The sequence below is a fragment of the Barbatula barbatula genome, assembly GCF_947034865.1.
Source record: "Barbatula barbatula genome assembly, chromosome: 12".
Lineage (NCBI taxonomy): Eukaryota > Metazoa > Chordata > Actinopteri > Cypriniformes > Nemacheilidae > Barbatula > Barbatula barbatula.
Genome location: NC_136775.1, coordinates 13,622,488 through 13,636,417, shown reverse-complemented (window position 1 = coordinate 13,636,417; position 13,930 = coordinate 13,622,488). Strand labels below are relative to the sequence as shown.

Genomic DNA, 13,930 nt, shown 5'->3' with positions numbered 1-13,930 from the left:
GGAAAATGCGATCGTGTCATTTCTATAGGTAGAGAAGGAACGGCTGATGCACGCTTGACTCACGTGACCTGCCAAACTAACGCTATCCGCTTGATTTAGATTACATTGAACTATTTGTAGGTTAAACGTGTTGCACTGTGAACATGTAAGGCCCAGCATTTCTTTCCGTTGTTTGTCTTGAACCAATTTTGTAAATTTTCAAGCTGTGATGTACCATGGACCGAAACTTATTATTTTATGTCTTAATATTGTGGTATTTTGTGCTGTAGGATGGCATCTTGTTTGGAATGGTGGGTGCGTATGACTGGGACGGAGGGGTCCTGAAGGAGACTTCAAAGGGGCGGCTCATGCCCTCACGAGAGGCCTTCGAGAAAGAGTTTCCACTGGAGCTAAAGAACCATGCAGCCTACCTGGGTAATGTCACTCATCAACCCACTAAACATTCCTTTGAGGTTCTACCGAATTGCACTATTTGAAGCTTTCTGTTCATGGTTAGTGAGAGCATTTTTTTGTTTGTACATCTGTTGCAGGTTACACCGTGTCCTCAGTGGTAGTAGGAGATTGGAGGAGGTTGAATGTTGCTGGGGCACCCAGATTCAAACACAAAGGAAAAGTCATTCTGTTTGATCTCACCCCTGATGGCGATGTCATAATCACACAGGCCCTAAATGGTGAACAGGTGGGCACACACACACACACACACTACTACCATGGTACAGAACAGATGGAATCTTCATTAAACCTTGCGTCAAGTCATAATTTCAGTGTTTCAAAATATTTTCTTTTACTTCCCACTATTCAGTTGATGTTTTATGGTTTTCCCTCTCTCAGCACTTCTTTCACACCACATTCCCGCTCTCTCACAATTAACAAGTTTATTTTCCCATTAAAGCAAAGCAAACTGATTGTATTTTCTCAGACCCCTCCTAAAATCCAAATGGAGCTCAGAATTGAATTTGGATTGCTTAACATCTCTATCCTCTACTCTCTCTCTCTGTCCAGATTGGCTCATATTTTGGCAGCGAGGTGTGCGTTGTGGACGTAGATCAGGATGGAATAACAGATATCCTGCTCATCGCCGCTCCCATGTTCCTGGGAGCAGGAAACAAAGAAACAGGCAAAGTCTACGTCTACTGTCTGGATGGGGTGAGAACCACAGAGGCAATACAGTCGGCGTAGTGTGTGTTGTTGTGTATGTGTGCGACATTTTACTCTTCTAAATATATACAGCAACAAATCGTCTGTGAGCCCTGTACATCACCAAAAGTCAAACTAACCCTATATGTCTTCATAAGATCGTTCAACACTTGGTTATGTTTTCATCATTTATATCAACATAGAATATAACAAATAACACACTTTAGCGGTAGAAATAAACACAACAGCTGCTGTAGAAATATTAAAATTGAATTTATAACTTCAGATTGCAAATGACACTCAAAATGATCAAAATCTCTACTGTTTCAGATACAGGAGCATAATGTTTAGATCAGATGCAGATTTTTGATAATGTAATGATCAGGATTGTGTAAGAATTTTTTTCATGACAATTCTATTCGTACGTCATGCTGAACTCATTTCTTTTGCCATCCAGAACTTAATACATGAACGTTTTATGTGAAACATGCTCCATCTCTCTCTTCCAGGATGGTTTCGCACCTAACGGTACACTGCATGCTCAGCGTAAGGTGCAGGATGCACGGTTTGGTTATGCCATGGCTGTAGCTCCTGATCTAAACCATGATGGATACACTGACCTGCTGGTTGGAGCTCCACTGGAGGATGACCACCAGGGAGCGCTTTACATCTACCACGGCGACGAATACTACATCATACCACAGTACAAACAAGTAAACGTGGCACTATTTATGATGCTTGATTGCAAATATAGTCATTCAAACAGGATTCCCAGTATACATGTCATTGATAATCATTTTATGTAATATCTCGTTCTCTCTTTAGCGAATCGCTGGCTCTTCCATCTCTGCCAGGCTGCAGTATTTTGGCCGAAGCTTGAGCGCTTTGCTGGATCTGGATGGGGATGAGTTACTGGATCTTGCTGTAGGAGCACAGGGCTCCGCAGTCTTGTTGAGGTACTCCATGCATCATTACAGTACTGTGTTTGTACGCATCATCACAATGGTGCCATCCCACAAGTCGTCAGTACGCCATTTTAAAATGTGTAGAACAGCAGTTTGACTTTGACCCACGGTGACCTGTTACGGTTTCTCTGCAGATCGAGGAAAATAGTTCAAATCAACGCCAGCCTGTCCTTCCAGCCACACGCCATTAATGTGATCCAGAAGAACTGCCACAGGGCTGGCAGAGACTCTGCATGCCTTAATGCCACGGTCTGCTTCCTGGCCATGTCCCGCTCTCCTGGCTCAAATAGCAAATATTTTGGTAAAGAATCATCCAACCAACCAGACTTAAACATTTTTGACACTCTTCCATTGGTGTATTGGTATTGAGTACTATAATGTCTAGTTTGTTTAGAAATGATATTATCAGCATGACAATTCGAATCAAGACTTGAGTTTAAACAAGTTCAAAACCGTGCGATCCATGCCATCCATCTCATCGTGAAGAAAGAGCATCTTGTGTTTTTAAAGGTCCAGTGTGTTATTTTTTGGAGGCAAACTTTCATACACTTGACCTTTAGTGTCCTGGTAATAATGCAGAATATTTCTTAATAATTTTGAATCACATTTCTTCACCTGTGTATGTTCATTTTTTTATTTGATTTTGAATTTGAGTTTTCGCTCAACTAATTTATATATATATATATAGTTCACCCAAACCTGTACAACATTCTTTCTTCTGCAGAACACAAAAGAAGATATTTTGAAGAACGTCAGAAACCAAACAAAATTGTCTCCCATACACTTTCTAACTCTCTGCTCCTGCATATTTTTGTAGATGTGCAAATGGAGGCCTTGTTGGATGACAGAAAGATCTTGGCTCGCGCTCTGTTCGACAACAACTCACAGAGACAGAGCCTTCTGGGCGTCAGTATTCGTGTTGGAGAAGAAATGTGCTCCATGCTACCATTTCATGTTTTTGTGAGTCTGAATCCATTAAAAGACCACCGTTCCTTTTCATGTTTCATCTATATTTTGGAATCACTTGACACTTTGGTTGGATCCATAGGACACAGCTGATTACATTCGGCCTATCAGCTTCACCCTGCGCTTTAAAATCAATGACACAGACAACAGTCCTGTTCTGGATGAAGGGTGGCCAACCACAGTGAAGAAGTCTGTGAGTCTTATTGAAGCAGTACTGTAGTTCATCCAGTTATTACTTAGATAATTTGTGTTTAAACTAAATTACAATTAATGCAGAAATTTTATAAAAGAAAATCTTCTTTAGATCCCATTTTTCAAAGACTGTGGGGAGGATGACGTGTGTGTAACAGATCTGAGTCTGCAGGCACATATGGAAATTTTTGGGACAAGGTGAACTTCACTATTATAGGTTCTACAAGATCATATGTTTGCAGTGTTGATGTTAAATATATGCAAACATTACATTTTCTGTGCCTGCAGGCAGAAGCCGTATGTGATACGCGGCCCACGGCGGAGGCTCGCAGTAGAAGTACAGCTCCAGAACCGTTTGGAAAATGCTTATAACACCAGTTTAACTCTGCATTACTCGAAAAACCTGCACTTTAGCAGCCTGAGCATCCGGGTACAAACACAGTCACTTTCACTCCGCTTGAAACAAATGAGCTAACACAGATTTACATCTGATTTAAATAATCTGTCATTTATGCAGAAACATACATGTACACTACTTGTACACAGTGTTGCAGTGATTATTATAAACGATTTATCGGTGCACACCATTATTTTTTCAAAATTCATTTGCACTCTCTCCACAAAACCTCTTTACCACATGACGTCAACAACAAAAAAGTGGTAGGACTATTTATACTGACTGTCCAATGGCCAGGCATTTTTAGCCCTCCCCTCCAGGTCCAACTTACAACAAACCAATCAAATAGGGAAAGGCAAAATAAAAGCCCCACCCTACATTTTTTCAAATTTCAGAAGCCGTTTCACTCGGATAAACGTCACGATATGGAAAATAAGTCAATCGAGTTTCATGTTTACACAAAAATGATGTCATAATTTACTCATGCTCACGTTGAGTATACATTTACTTGTTCCGTTGAACACAAAATAATATTTGTTTAATGCGTGAAACTAAACAGTTCTTGGGCACTATTGACAACAATAGCAGATGTTTTTCCTGTGGTAGTCAATGATGTCCCAGATCTGTTGGGGTACCAACACTCTTCCAAATATCTTTCTTTGCGTTCAGCTGAACAGTGAAATGTATACCGTCTTAGAACATTTTGAGGGTGAGTAAATGATGACAGAATTTGTGGGAATTATCCCTTTAAGTTTCTTATATCTCATAAATGCTCTTTATTTCTCTATAGGAAGATGTCCAGTTTAAGATGGAGTGCACAGCTCTCAGCTCAAACAGTCACTCCTGTAATGTGAGTTATCCGGTGTTTCGCTCTCATTCAAAGGTAAGGCTCAGAAAGAAGTTTGGCTTTTCGTTCCGCTTCATTTAAAGAGGCGTTGAGTCGCCTTGTGACCATCTGATCAATTGCCTCATTTATTCTCAGGTAAACTTCATGCTGGAATTTGAGTTCAGTTGTACATCTCTCAACAGTAAGGTCCAGATAAAGCTTGTTGCTGAGAGGTACACAAACACACACACACACACACACGTTTACTTACCTTACTCAAGACATTCCATAAACGTCTATTGTTTTTAAGCATCACTAGTTATAAACCATATAACTTACACTGTTACCCTAATCCTAAAAGAAAGCTGTATTTTAAAGTTAAAAAAAATTCTGATTTTTCAAATAAAACTAAATGCAAAATCTACCCAAAATATAGTTAACAGATGTACAAAAGTGGTTAATGGTGTGCATAATTACACAAGATTTAATTTCAGTCCTTTAGTTTGATTAAACAAGCTGTGTTCCAAAACACAAAACATCTCTATTATGCCACTGGGACACTTTATTGTTTGTACCACTCCCTGTAAATTCTTTCTGATAACAAGCAAAAGAAAAAATACAAGTAAATTAAATTAGCTAGCAAGTTAAAAGCATGTCTAGCCAGCAATATTTTGGGTTACCAGTAGAAGAACCGTTACTTGCCTAAACTTGAACCTAAAATTGGCTGTACGAGTCATTTCAATCGCAAAGTGTTGTAAAACATGTTGCCATTAAATTTTTACAGTGTATCTCTTATTTTTACTGTAGCTCTGTTGAGTAATAGTCATTTAAAAACCGATTTGTAAGCATCTAATCCAGTCAGAGTGTGAAGTCGGACATGTCAGTTTTACAGCAGCGATATAACTCACGCAAGAGCGCTGTTATAATTATCTGTGGTTACATTACAGTCAAGATGACATCGTGTACATCGCAGTCCTGTGATGTTTCACTCAGTGTGTGTTTATGTGTTTCCACAGTGACAGCGGAGAGAATGTAGACACACTGTCGGACAACAGCGTTCATTTGCAGAGTGTTGTTCAGTATGAGCCTGAACTCTTTATCACAAGGTGAGAGTTTACATTTCTGACAGATTATCCGACAATACCTCTATTACCTGTTTATGTTATCAAACAATTTAGGAATCATATTTTAAAGATGCTCAATGTTTAACTTTTTATGATGGTTTAATCCACAACAGTGAGTCCAATTTAAACCGCTATGAGGTCCACCCCACCAGGACTGTGTCTGAGGGGACAGGGCCTGAGTTCTACACACATTTCAGGGTGGGTTAGAATAAACCTGAAACAGGAACTTTACTTGTACAAGTTTATGTATGTTTACAATTTAAAATAGTAATGTGTGTGTTCTGCTTTTGCAGGTGCAAAACTCGGGTTGTTACGCAGTCAGGAATCTCGAGCTAAGTGTCAGTTTGCCGTCTGTGGCTTCAGGGGACAGAGTTTTTGCGACAGTGGTTGATGCTTTCTCTCAAAATGTTAGTATCATTGCCTGTTTTTCTGTTGTTTGTGTGTGTTGAACAATAATTAGTTCAGTTGACGTGTTGTTATAGAGTGAAAGCTTTGTTTCTGTGTTTAGGCATCAGGTGTAAACTGCAGAATAGTCAGTGATGTTGCTCAGCTGAAGTCCAGGCAGCGAGATGTACGTCCACTTCACCCAGAAGACATGAAGAAAACTGAACTGTTGGTGAGAAAATTGAATCGCCTGTGCACATATGATATCTATAGGTGCCACAAAATTGTGTCATCATTTCCTCACCCTATGTTGTTGTAAAGCCATTACTTTCGTCTATGTCACTGTTTTCTGTATAAATAAAAGGAATGAGCAAAGCATAATGGCACAAGAAAATGTAAGTAGTGCAAACATTATGGATTATGCTATTATTTTCAGAACTGTAGTTCATCGTGGTGTGTGGAGGTCATGTGTAATGTGCAGCAGCTACTGAAAGGAGAGATGGCTAAGATCCGCATCACAAGAAGAATCCATGACAACTTCTTTAGACAGGTGAGTGTCTCTCTCTCTGACCCACACACTTTAGTATATCTAATGTTTCCAAGCATCACACAAAAACCCTTTGTGTTTTCATGTCAGGCCAAGTTCAAAGCAGTGACTATAGTGGGCTCCTACCAGCTTTCTGCTCAGGAGTCCAATTTGATTACAATAGGAGATGCTGCCCTCTTGAGGGAGGTGAGAGAACTTCCTAGACAGATAAATTCATGGAACAACTTTATATGTTGGATATATTACATAAATAAAATGTTTTTTTTGCAGTGTCAGTTATGCTTATTAAAGTTGATCATTTAATAAAAATACATTTGTTGAGACACTGTTAACACATTGGTGCTGTGTGTAGACAGTGTTGGAAGTTCTGAAGGGGCGTTCGATCCCAATTTCACTCTGGATTCTGATTGGCAGTATTATTGGAGGACTGCTGCTACTTGCCCTCTTAGTATTCATCCTTTGGAAGGTACCAGCATGACATAACCTCAATCAGGCTCATCCCTTACAAAACACATATATAGGCTATTGGAGTATAGTTTAAAGTGTATTAAATGATAAATTTCTATAGTGCTTGGAAAGACTGACAGCATGACAAGACAGATGCAAACTGATAAAAATCAAGGTTATCACATAACAAATGTTTTTGTACATTCCTAAATACAGTACATATAAAGATATTACTGTTGTATTGCTTCAATGTGAACATGAATTCGTTTTCTTTGCAGTATTTGAAGTCTGAAAATATACAGTGTATCTTTTCTGTTAGTTTGATCGGTGTCTCCAGTTTTCTTTTTCTGCGAATATGAGTTAATCTCATACCCAACATAAATCACACTGAAATAACACTGTGGGTGTCATTAACTACATCTGTAGTAAAAATTATAGTCTAATCCATGTTTATTTTAATGTATCCGTACAGTTGGGCTTTTTCACAAGAAAACAGAGGAAAGAGGAGGATGAGAACAATGACAGCTGAGCACAAAGTGGACGCAAGTTTCAACCGGGATTTCCTTTACAACCATTAGACATGATCAGTGATTCTGCTCCAGAAACACTTATTCATCCACGATCAGTCACAGACACATTCTCTGGGCCGTGCCCTTTGTGCTGATTTTGACAAATCATCCGTGGAATGGATTTAAAAAGCAGCTTTAACTTAGGTTAACCAAAATGTACAGTAAATACACAGAACTTTGAATGTTTCAGCAGGTACACATTCATTGTGGGTCAGTCCATTACCCTGCTGGGTCATCATGGTCAAATTACAATCCACTGATACAGGTTAAATGTTTCATGGCAGCAGTGACTTAATCTGTAGATTATCTGTTTTAAGAGTCAGAATATTTGCAATGCCATTGTGTGATATGAACAAGCAGACGGACAAGCAAATGCACTATTTGTGAAAATCAAAACAATGATTTCTGTATTTAAGTCAGAAACAAGCAGTATATTAACAATTAGTTTATTTAATTATTTCTCTTGTTGAAATCACGTCTTATCTGTTTTTAAGGTCAATGCACAGGTTGTAAATGTTTTTTGCTTTTTTGACATTGATAAATAAAACCATTAGATAAAACAGAATTGCATCTTTATTTTAATCCACTGCAAATTAAATCTAGACAAAACTTACACGGTTAACATCGGTGTCCACTTTCACTTCTCTATACATAAGACAACCTCTCCCGTGCTTTAAAAGAACTATTAGGAGTACATTTGGAGTCATCATTTCTTCATCTACCATTTTTGGTGAACCATTATCACTTCTGTTCTCAAGTTTATCAAACATAAACGTGTTTATTTAAACAAGCCTATATTCATCCAAATATCAATCAGCATGAGGACTTTGTGGATTTGATGTAGGATTCGATAAGAAATATGGTCTCGTCCACCTGGTTTTCACTGGAATCCAACCTGCCAGAACAAAGAAAAAAGAGTGGAAATGATGTAACGTTAACATGAATCCTGTGAGTCAAACTGATGTGTATAGTGGAGTTTGATGTGCAGTACTTGTTGATGTGGTGCCGTAGAGACTCGAGCTGTTGTCTCTCTGGAGCTGTGATCATCTCCTCCACCTCTGTCAGCTGCTCTGCCTCGGCCCCGGTGGCTTGCAACGATGCCAGAATGGCCTCAATTCGCTGAGACTTTTCCAAAAGTCGCCTGTCAATCAATAAACAAATTAATTCAATGAGCCGAGAATTTCAATGTTTTCATTTACAAAAAAGAGACACTTGCTTGTTCTCCTTGGTCTCGTACAGCCTCCTCTCGATCAGGTTTCCAACTGTCTGTCCACACACACACACAATATGTGTTTTACAAAACATTTTATTCACACTGGACATTTAAAAAATGTTCTCGAGAGCTTTGTACCTTATAACAGTGTTGAAGCAGTAATCTGGCTGTTGGCAGCTGATTCACAGTGTACAGATAGAAGGTACGAGAGGGGGCGTGGTCTGGTGTCTTTGGGATTTCCTGCATATTATTAAGAGAGAAATATAGAAAAACGTATTATTTGACTACAGGATTTTTTTTTAAATATATAAACATATTTACACAGCATTGAGTGTATGCAGGACTCTAGCAATCACATTCCCTGTGATAAAGAGAAACCTAAAGAACTTGTACCTGCAGCTGGACCAGATTCTCAGACAGAAGTGTGTACAGCATGTCTTTGGCCTCTTTGGCTGGAACCATGGCAAAATCCTCTACCTGCTTCTGCTCCAGATGTCGTTTCCGTAGCAACAGGCGAAAGATGCGAGCAGAACGCGAACCAAACCTGACACAAAGCATTGCCAAATAATGACACAAACCTGAGCAAAGAACAAAGATGAACACAAACCCTACTCACCTCTCCTGGACCACAGACTCCAGAGTGGCTCTGGCCAGGTTAACCAGTGCACGATGCAAATCTAACCACAGAGTCAAGAATCAACCCTTCCATTATTTTTTCTCCTCTACTTTATAAGATGAATTGTTACAGCCCCTCATGAGGCCACTTTGTTGGCTCCTTTTTGACATGAAACATAATTCTGAAGTAAATGATTTGCATGCACATTAGGCATGGAAAACTTCCCTTTGTCTTTAAGGTGGTTCATATTTATTTCTAAAGGATACTGACAACAAACATCCCTCCTCCACTGTCCCCTGTTCTGCCAACAAATTCCATCTAGAGGATTTGACAGGATGAAAAAAAGGGCAGAAATAATGAAAAGGTCATCTAGGACTTCAGATCAGATATTAGATTGCATGTATTTATGTGTATATATCTACACATACCGGATCATCAACAAGGAGAGTGAGGTATTGGTCTAAAATTGGCCTGGCGATGTTGTAACCTGAGGGAAGAGATCGGAAAATCTAACAGGAAAAAAAGGAAGCACAATCAAATGACAGCCATACATAAACCTACATCTAATAAAATAAAAATCTGGAAATATAATACATGTCTGTACGTTACCTCATTGGCTGAAAGAGCTTGAGTGAACGCAGCATTAGCAGGCGTGGTTACCTCGCTCATTCTTAACATGGTTCGAACTATCTCACTGCTGGTCTGTAGGGGAAGAAAAGAATTTTAGGCGAAACAGCCCTACATTCTTCTGTACTATTATTTCCCTTGAGGAGAAAAGCTAAATGTGAAAATCCAGAACATTCAGTCCCAGACACATCAGTCCAATATTATCTCACAGCACATCAGAAGAAGGTTGCTGTAGGAAAGCTGTGGTCACCTGATCAAGTTTACTGGCAACAGCACTAATGATGGCCTGATCCCTGAAGTGCAGATGAAACCTTTCGAAATTCACCTGCCAGTAGATCCCTTCATCGCCAAACTGCATATGGTGGGAGCGAACGGATAAATTTACAGTATTAGAGATGAAATGCTTCGGTAATAAACATGAGAGTCTGCGTGATGTCATTATCTCCACTGAAATACCTCACTGTTGTCCGTCTTGGCTTTCTTTGCAGTGCTCTGGTCAGCATCACCATCATCACTGCGTCTCCGTTTCCCCTTACCTGAGAAAACACAAGTTATTTTAAACTTTGAAATGACTCAAATGGAAATGAGGGTAGCAGGCTTTTCAGGTCTTATAAATGTAGTGATTGTTTTATTTTTAATGTTTCAAAAAGTTATCTCATAGGGGTGGTTTCCAGGACAGGGCTTAAGACTAACTAGTCCCAGACTAACTGTTAGAGATGTCTTGAAATATCTTAAAATATATCAGTGTACCTGTTTTGTCTCAAGATGCACACTTGTCATTTTTTTAAATGACTTAAATATTCTAGTTTAACTAAGGCCTAGTACCGGTTTAAAATAATCCCTATCCGGGAAACTGCCCCATAGTGTTAAGCTTTCTTAGTTATTTTATGTTAAAATTCAGTTTATACACTTACATGCAGATGGTTCAATTAAACCTTGTTGTCAACATTTTTTTTATTATTTTGGAATTAAATCTATTACATTTTCAAACTTTTACTTTTTCATATGTGTTCAAAATATTGTAATACGTGCAACTAATCATGACACCAGTATTGTGTATACACCTATTTCCCAAGAGTTTGTAAAGAAATAATTTGTAGGCACATGTTAAAAATTGTAATATTTCTCTGGAAAACTAAGTTTGTTCTATAAAAGCAAACGCTTATAGATCAAAAGGTCTTTAAGATTATGAGAAACAGAGAGTCATATATTTCACGAAAACTTAATAGTGTCATCCACCTCTGACTGAATTAACTCACCACTGATATTGATGTAAGGAAGTTTGTAGCAGTCTGGGTTGACCTCTGGCTCGACGGGCTGCTTTACAGCAGGAGGGTTAGAGTCAGCTCCAACCGAGGTTGAAAATCCTGCTGGGGTCACGGAGGGACAGCGCTGCAAAAAATGAGTCTCCACCAAGCGGGAAAATGCGGTGACAACCTCACTGTAGTCCATACACTGGCCCTCTGGTGCGACAAGTGTTTGAAACATAAGTTAAGACATAAAAAATGTTAATTTCACTTAACGTTCTGTTCCTTTCATCTATATGTGAATTCTTCACAATGAGATTTATTTACGTTCCGTCGTGTATAAATATAAAAACAGGTTTCCTATGCATTATATGTAGGACTTACCTGGCATATTGTGGGTGAGTCTGTCTGCTACTGTGCTGACTGTATTGCTCATTGTCATCTGACCTCTCTGCAGTATCTCTTCCACAATGAGCTCCCCTGTGTCTCCGTAAAGACTCTTGGCTGTGTAGATGTAGCGTGGATAACGGAGCATGTGCAGAACTTTCTCACAGCAGATCTGGTATTCCACGGGTGCCCCTGGACCACGACGCCCTGCAGAAAACGTACACATCCCTTGTTGCACCAGCACACACAGAGACTTCTTGACCTAGTAGAAGTGTGTGTTGAAGAGGAAAACAGATCATTATAAATTGACTTACTCTGCAAAAAGAGAAAACAAGAAACAGTAGAAATGGAAAAGAATGTGTGACCTGAATATATCAGGATAAGGGGGACTGATATGAGCTCACCAAGTCAAGAGGAAGTTTGGTCTCATGAACAAGAGCTCGTAGGTTCAGAACGCCACTGCGGAGGAGATGAGTGCCCACTTTCTCCACCACCTCTCCAAAGTGCTCCTGCAGCACCAGTCCATACAGACGTTCCTCCTGTGCCGTCATCTGCTGAAACAACATATTTAACTTAACAAACAATAAATGGATGCGCTTGTACATTTGCTCCTTACTCTTTTTGATTTTGACAAAAGAAAAAAACACTATGGTTCCAAAAATAAATAAATATCCCATTCATTTAACCATTTTGCCCCCAAAAATACCGCACATACAATATGTTGTGATGCTGTGATTCATGGTTTGGGTGCTGATTGGTTTGGGTCATGACAACGGTTTATTGAGCTTTTTTCTATTTTTAATTCATACAAAAAACTGGAAAAATATTTCTAGGACCAAAAATAGCCGCACCGGCTGGCAAATGTAAAATAGTTATTTTTGCAAGGTCCATTTATAATAGCATTTTCCCCACCTAATAAGACTTTTATTTGTATTCAAATTAATAAAGTGGATTTATTCAGGATTTTTATGGTTTAGTTTTCATAGCAACACCTGGCAACATTGACCATGGCTGTCAATAAACTTCCCACAGTTATTGTTATTATTGATACCTGTAATAAATCACCAGAAAGCATTCACCCAGGACAGGAAGAAAAAAAGCAGACCCTCTGAACATTTACATCATACATTGTTTTACAAGCTGTAACTTATTCAATACCTTGCCTTACATAAAAGAGAAATACAGTAAGACCATACGCAGTGGTGTAAAGTTTGGGAGTAAATGTAGCTAGTTACTTTGCTGTGGCTACTTTGGAGTTGTACTGACTGAGTATTAAAGATATTAGCAACCTTGATCTCTACTTGACTACAATTTTGAATAAGTACACTCTTTACTCCACTACATTTGTAATGACTAATGCAATACAATTTTGCATGGCACCTAACTTTATCTGCAGGCAGCGGTTTATTTCTGCTACAGAAGAAGCAATATTGCCATTTACAGGGCATTGAGGTACTATATCTTGTGTCCTCAAGTACTATTCAAATCAGATACTCGAATTTGTGACTTGTAATGGAGTAATTGTCACAGCAAGGTATCTGTACTTTCACTCAAGTATGGTTTTCGGGTACTCTTTACACCTCTGCGTCACAGCATACCCCTACTTTTAAATAATTGAGTTTCTGAGTAATAACATTCACACAATCTAACACAGAGTAAGTGTGTATTTGTCTGGTCTTTTTAAAAACAAATCATAAACCCCAAACATTTCTACAACTGCAAACACAGAGACACGTGTACAAAGATGAGACTACCATAAACAGAGCAATATTGAAGATCTTAAATTAACTGAGAGATCTCACGTGTGTTGCCGAAACGTTGTATGACCATCAGCATTGAAGGGTTTCCGTGGTATGATCACGTGGTGAAGGTCTAGTGACGTCCGGTTAACAAACAAATCGTCGTTTTTGAACCAACTCTTTTGATTCAGTTGAAGCGATTCGCACAGCGTCTCGGCGGTAAACAGCTTTGTTTGATATAGAAAAAAAACTGTGATGACGACATATTGAAAACACAAACAAAGCGATATTAAACTATATATTTAAATCAATCATAAAGTGATGTAGTGGTATTGTGGTGCGATTACTAACCGTTTACGCCCCATATTCTTAAAAGTATTTACGTAGTTCTCCGAGCAGAGGAAATATCGTAGTCCAATGCAATCTTCTTCTTGGTTTTTAGCGGCGGCTGGCAACAACCAACGCAATCTGTTTTAAGTGAACATTCTTAAACGATTCTTTGAACAGACCGATCGCAAGGAAGCGGCCGAGTGAATCGATTCTCCGA

The 13,930-nt window shown here is 39.0% G+C and overlaps 2 protein-coding genes across 6 annotated transcripts in view; one reads left to right on the top strand and one right to left on the bottom strand.

Annotated features, from left to right (window-relative positions):
- itga10 (integrin, alpha 10) overlaps window positions 1-8,110 on the top strand; it is a 25,647-nt gene extending 17,537 nt beyond the window's left edge. The window contains exons 12-31 of the mRNA XM_079470135.1: window positions 270-414; window positions 531-679; window positions 1,003-1,146; window positions 1,647-1,850; window positions 1,963-2,093; window positions 2,237-2,403; window positions 2,920-3,062; window positions 3,151-3,261; window positions 3,373-3,458; window positions 3,549-3,690; window positions 4,448-4,540; window positions 4,640-4,716; window positions 5,500-5,589; window positions 5,721-5,805; window positions 5,901-6,014; window positions 6,116-6,223; window positions 6,428-6,541; window positions 6,629-6,724; window positions 6,891-7,004; window positions 7,458-8,110. Coding sequence (XP_079326261.1) covers window positions 270-414; window positions 531-679; window positions 1,003-1,146; window positions 1,647-1,850; window positions 1,963-2,093; window positions 2,237-2,403; window positions 2,920-3,062; window positions 3,151-3,261; window positions 3,373-3,458; window positions 3,549-3,690; window positions 4,448-4,540; window positions 4,640-4,716; window positions 5,500-5,589; window positions 5,721-5,805; window positions 5,901-6,014; window positions 6,116-6,223; window positions 6,428-6,541; window positions 6,629-6,724; window positions 6,891-7,004; window positions 7,458-7,514 — 2,370 coding nt within the window. The 3' untranslated portion in view covers window positions 7,515-8,110. The remainder of the gene's footprint in view (window positions 1-269; window positions 415-530; window positions 680-1,002; window positions 1,147-1,646; window positions 1,851-1,962; window positions 2,094-2,236; window positions 2,404-2,919; window positions 3,063-3,150; window positions 3,262-3,372; window positions 3,459-3,548; window positions 3,691-4,447; window positions 4,541-4,639; window positions 4,717-5,499; window positions 5,590-5,720; window positions 5,806-5,900; window positions 6,015-6,115; window positions 6,224-6,427; window positions 6,542-6,628; window positions 6,725-6,890; window positions 7,005-7,457) is intronic.
- On the bottom strand, window positions 7,058-13,930 carry polr3c (polymerase (RNA) III (DNA directed) polypeptide C). 5 transcript variants are annotated; one of them, XM_079470136.1, is made up of 16 exons: window positions 13,735-13,930; window positions 13,447-13,610; window positions 12,049-12,195; window positions 11,642-11,906; window positions 11,270-11,473; window positions 10,467-10,546; window positions 10,261-10,362; window positions 9,993-10,085; window positions 9,812-9,892; window positions 9,650-9,701; window positions 9,384-9,444; window positions 9,161-9,311; window positions 8,906-9,007; window positions 8,771-8,820; window positions 8,546-8,695; window positions 7,058-8,449 (listed from the first exon to the last, which is right to left on the bottom strand). In XM_079470136.1, exons 3-16 carry the CDS (start codon window positions 12,193-12,195, stop codon window positions 8,368-8,370), a joined length of 1,620 nt encoding a protein of 539 aa, XP_079326262.1. In that variant the 5' UTR covers window positions 13,447-13,610; window positions 13,735-13,930; the 3' UTR covers window positions 7,058-8,367. The 5 variants fall into 5 exon arrangements, with proteins under 5 accessions (XP_079326262.1, XP_079326263.1, XP_079326265.1 ...); XM_079470137.1 differs by having other exon boundaries at window positions 13,447-13,633; window positions 13,735-13,850; XM_079470139.1 differs by lacking the exon at window positions 13,735-13,930 and having other exon boundaries at window positions 7,420-8,449; window positions 12,049-12,198; window positions 13,447-13,485.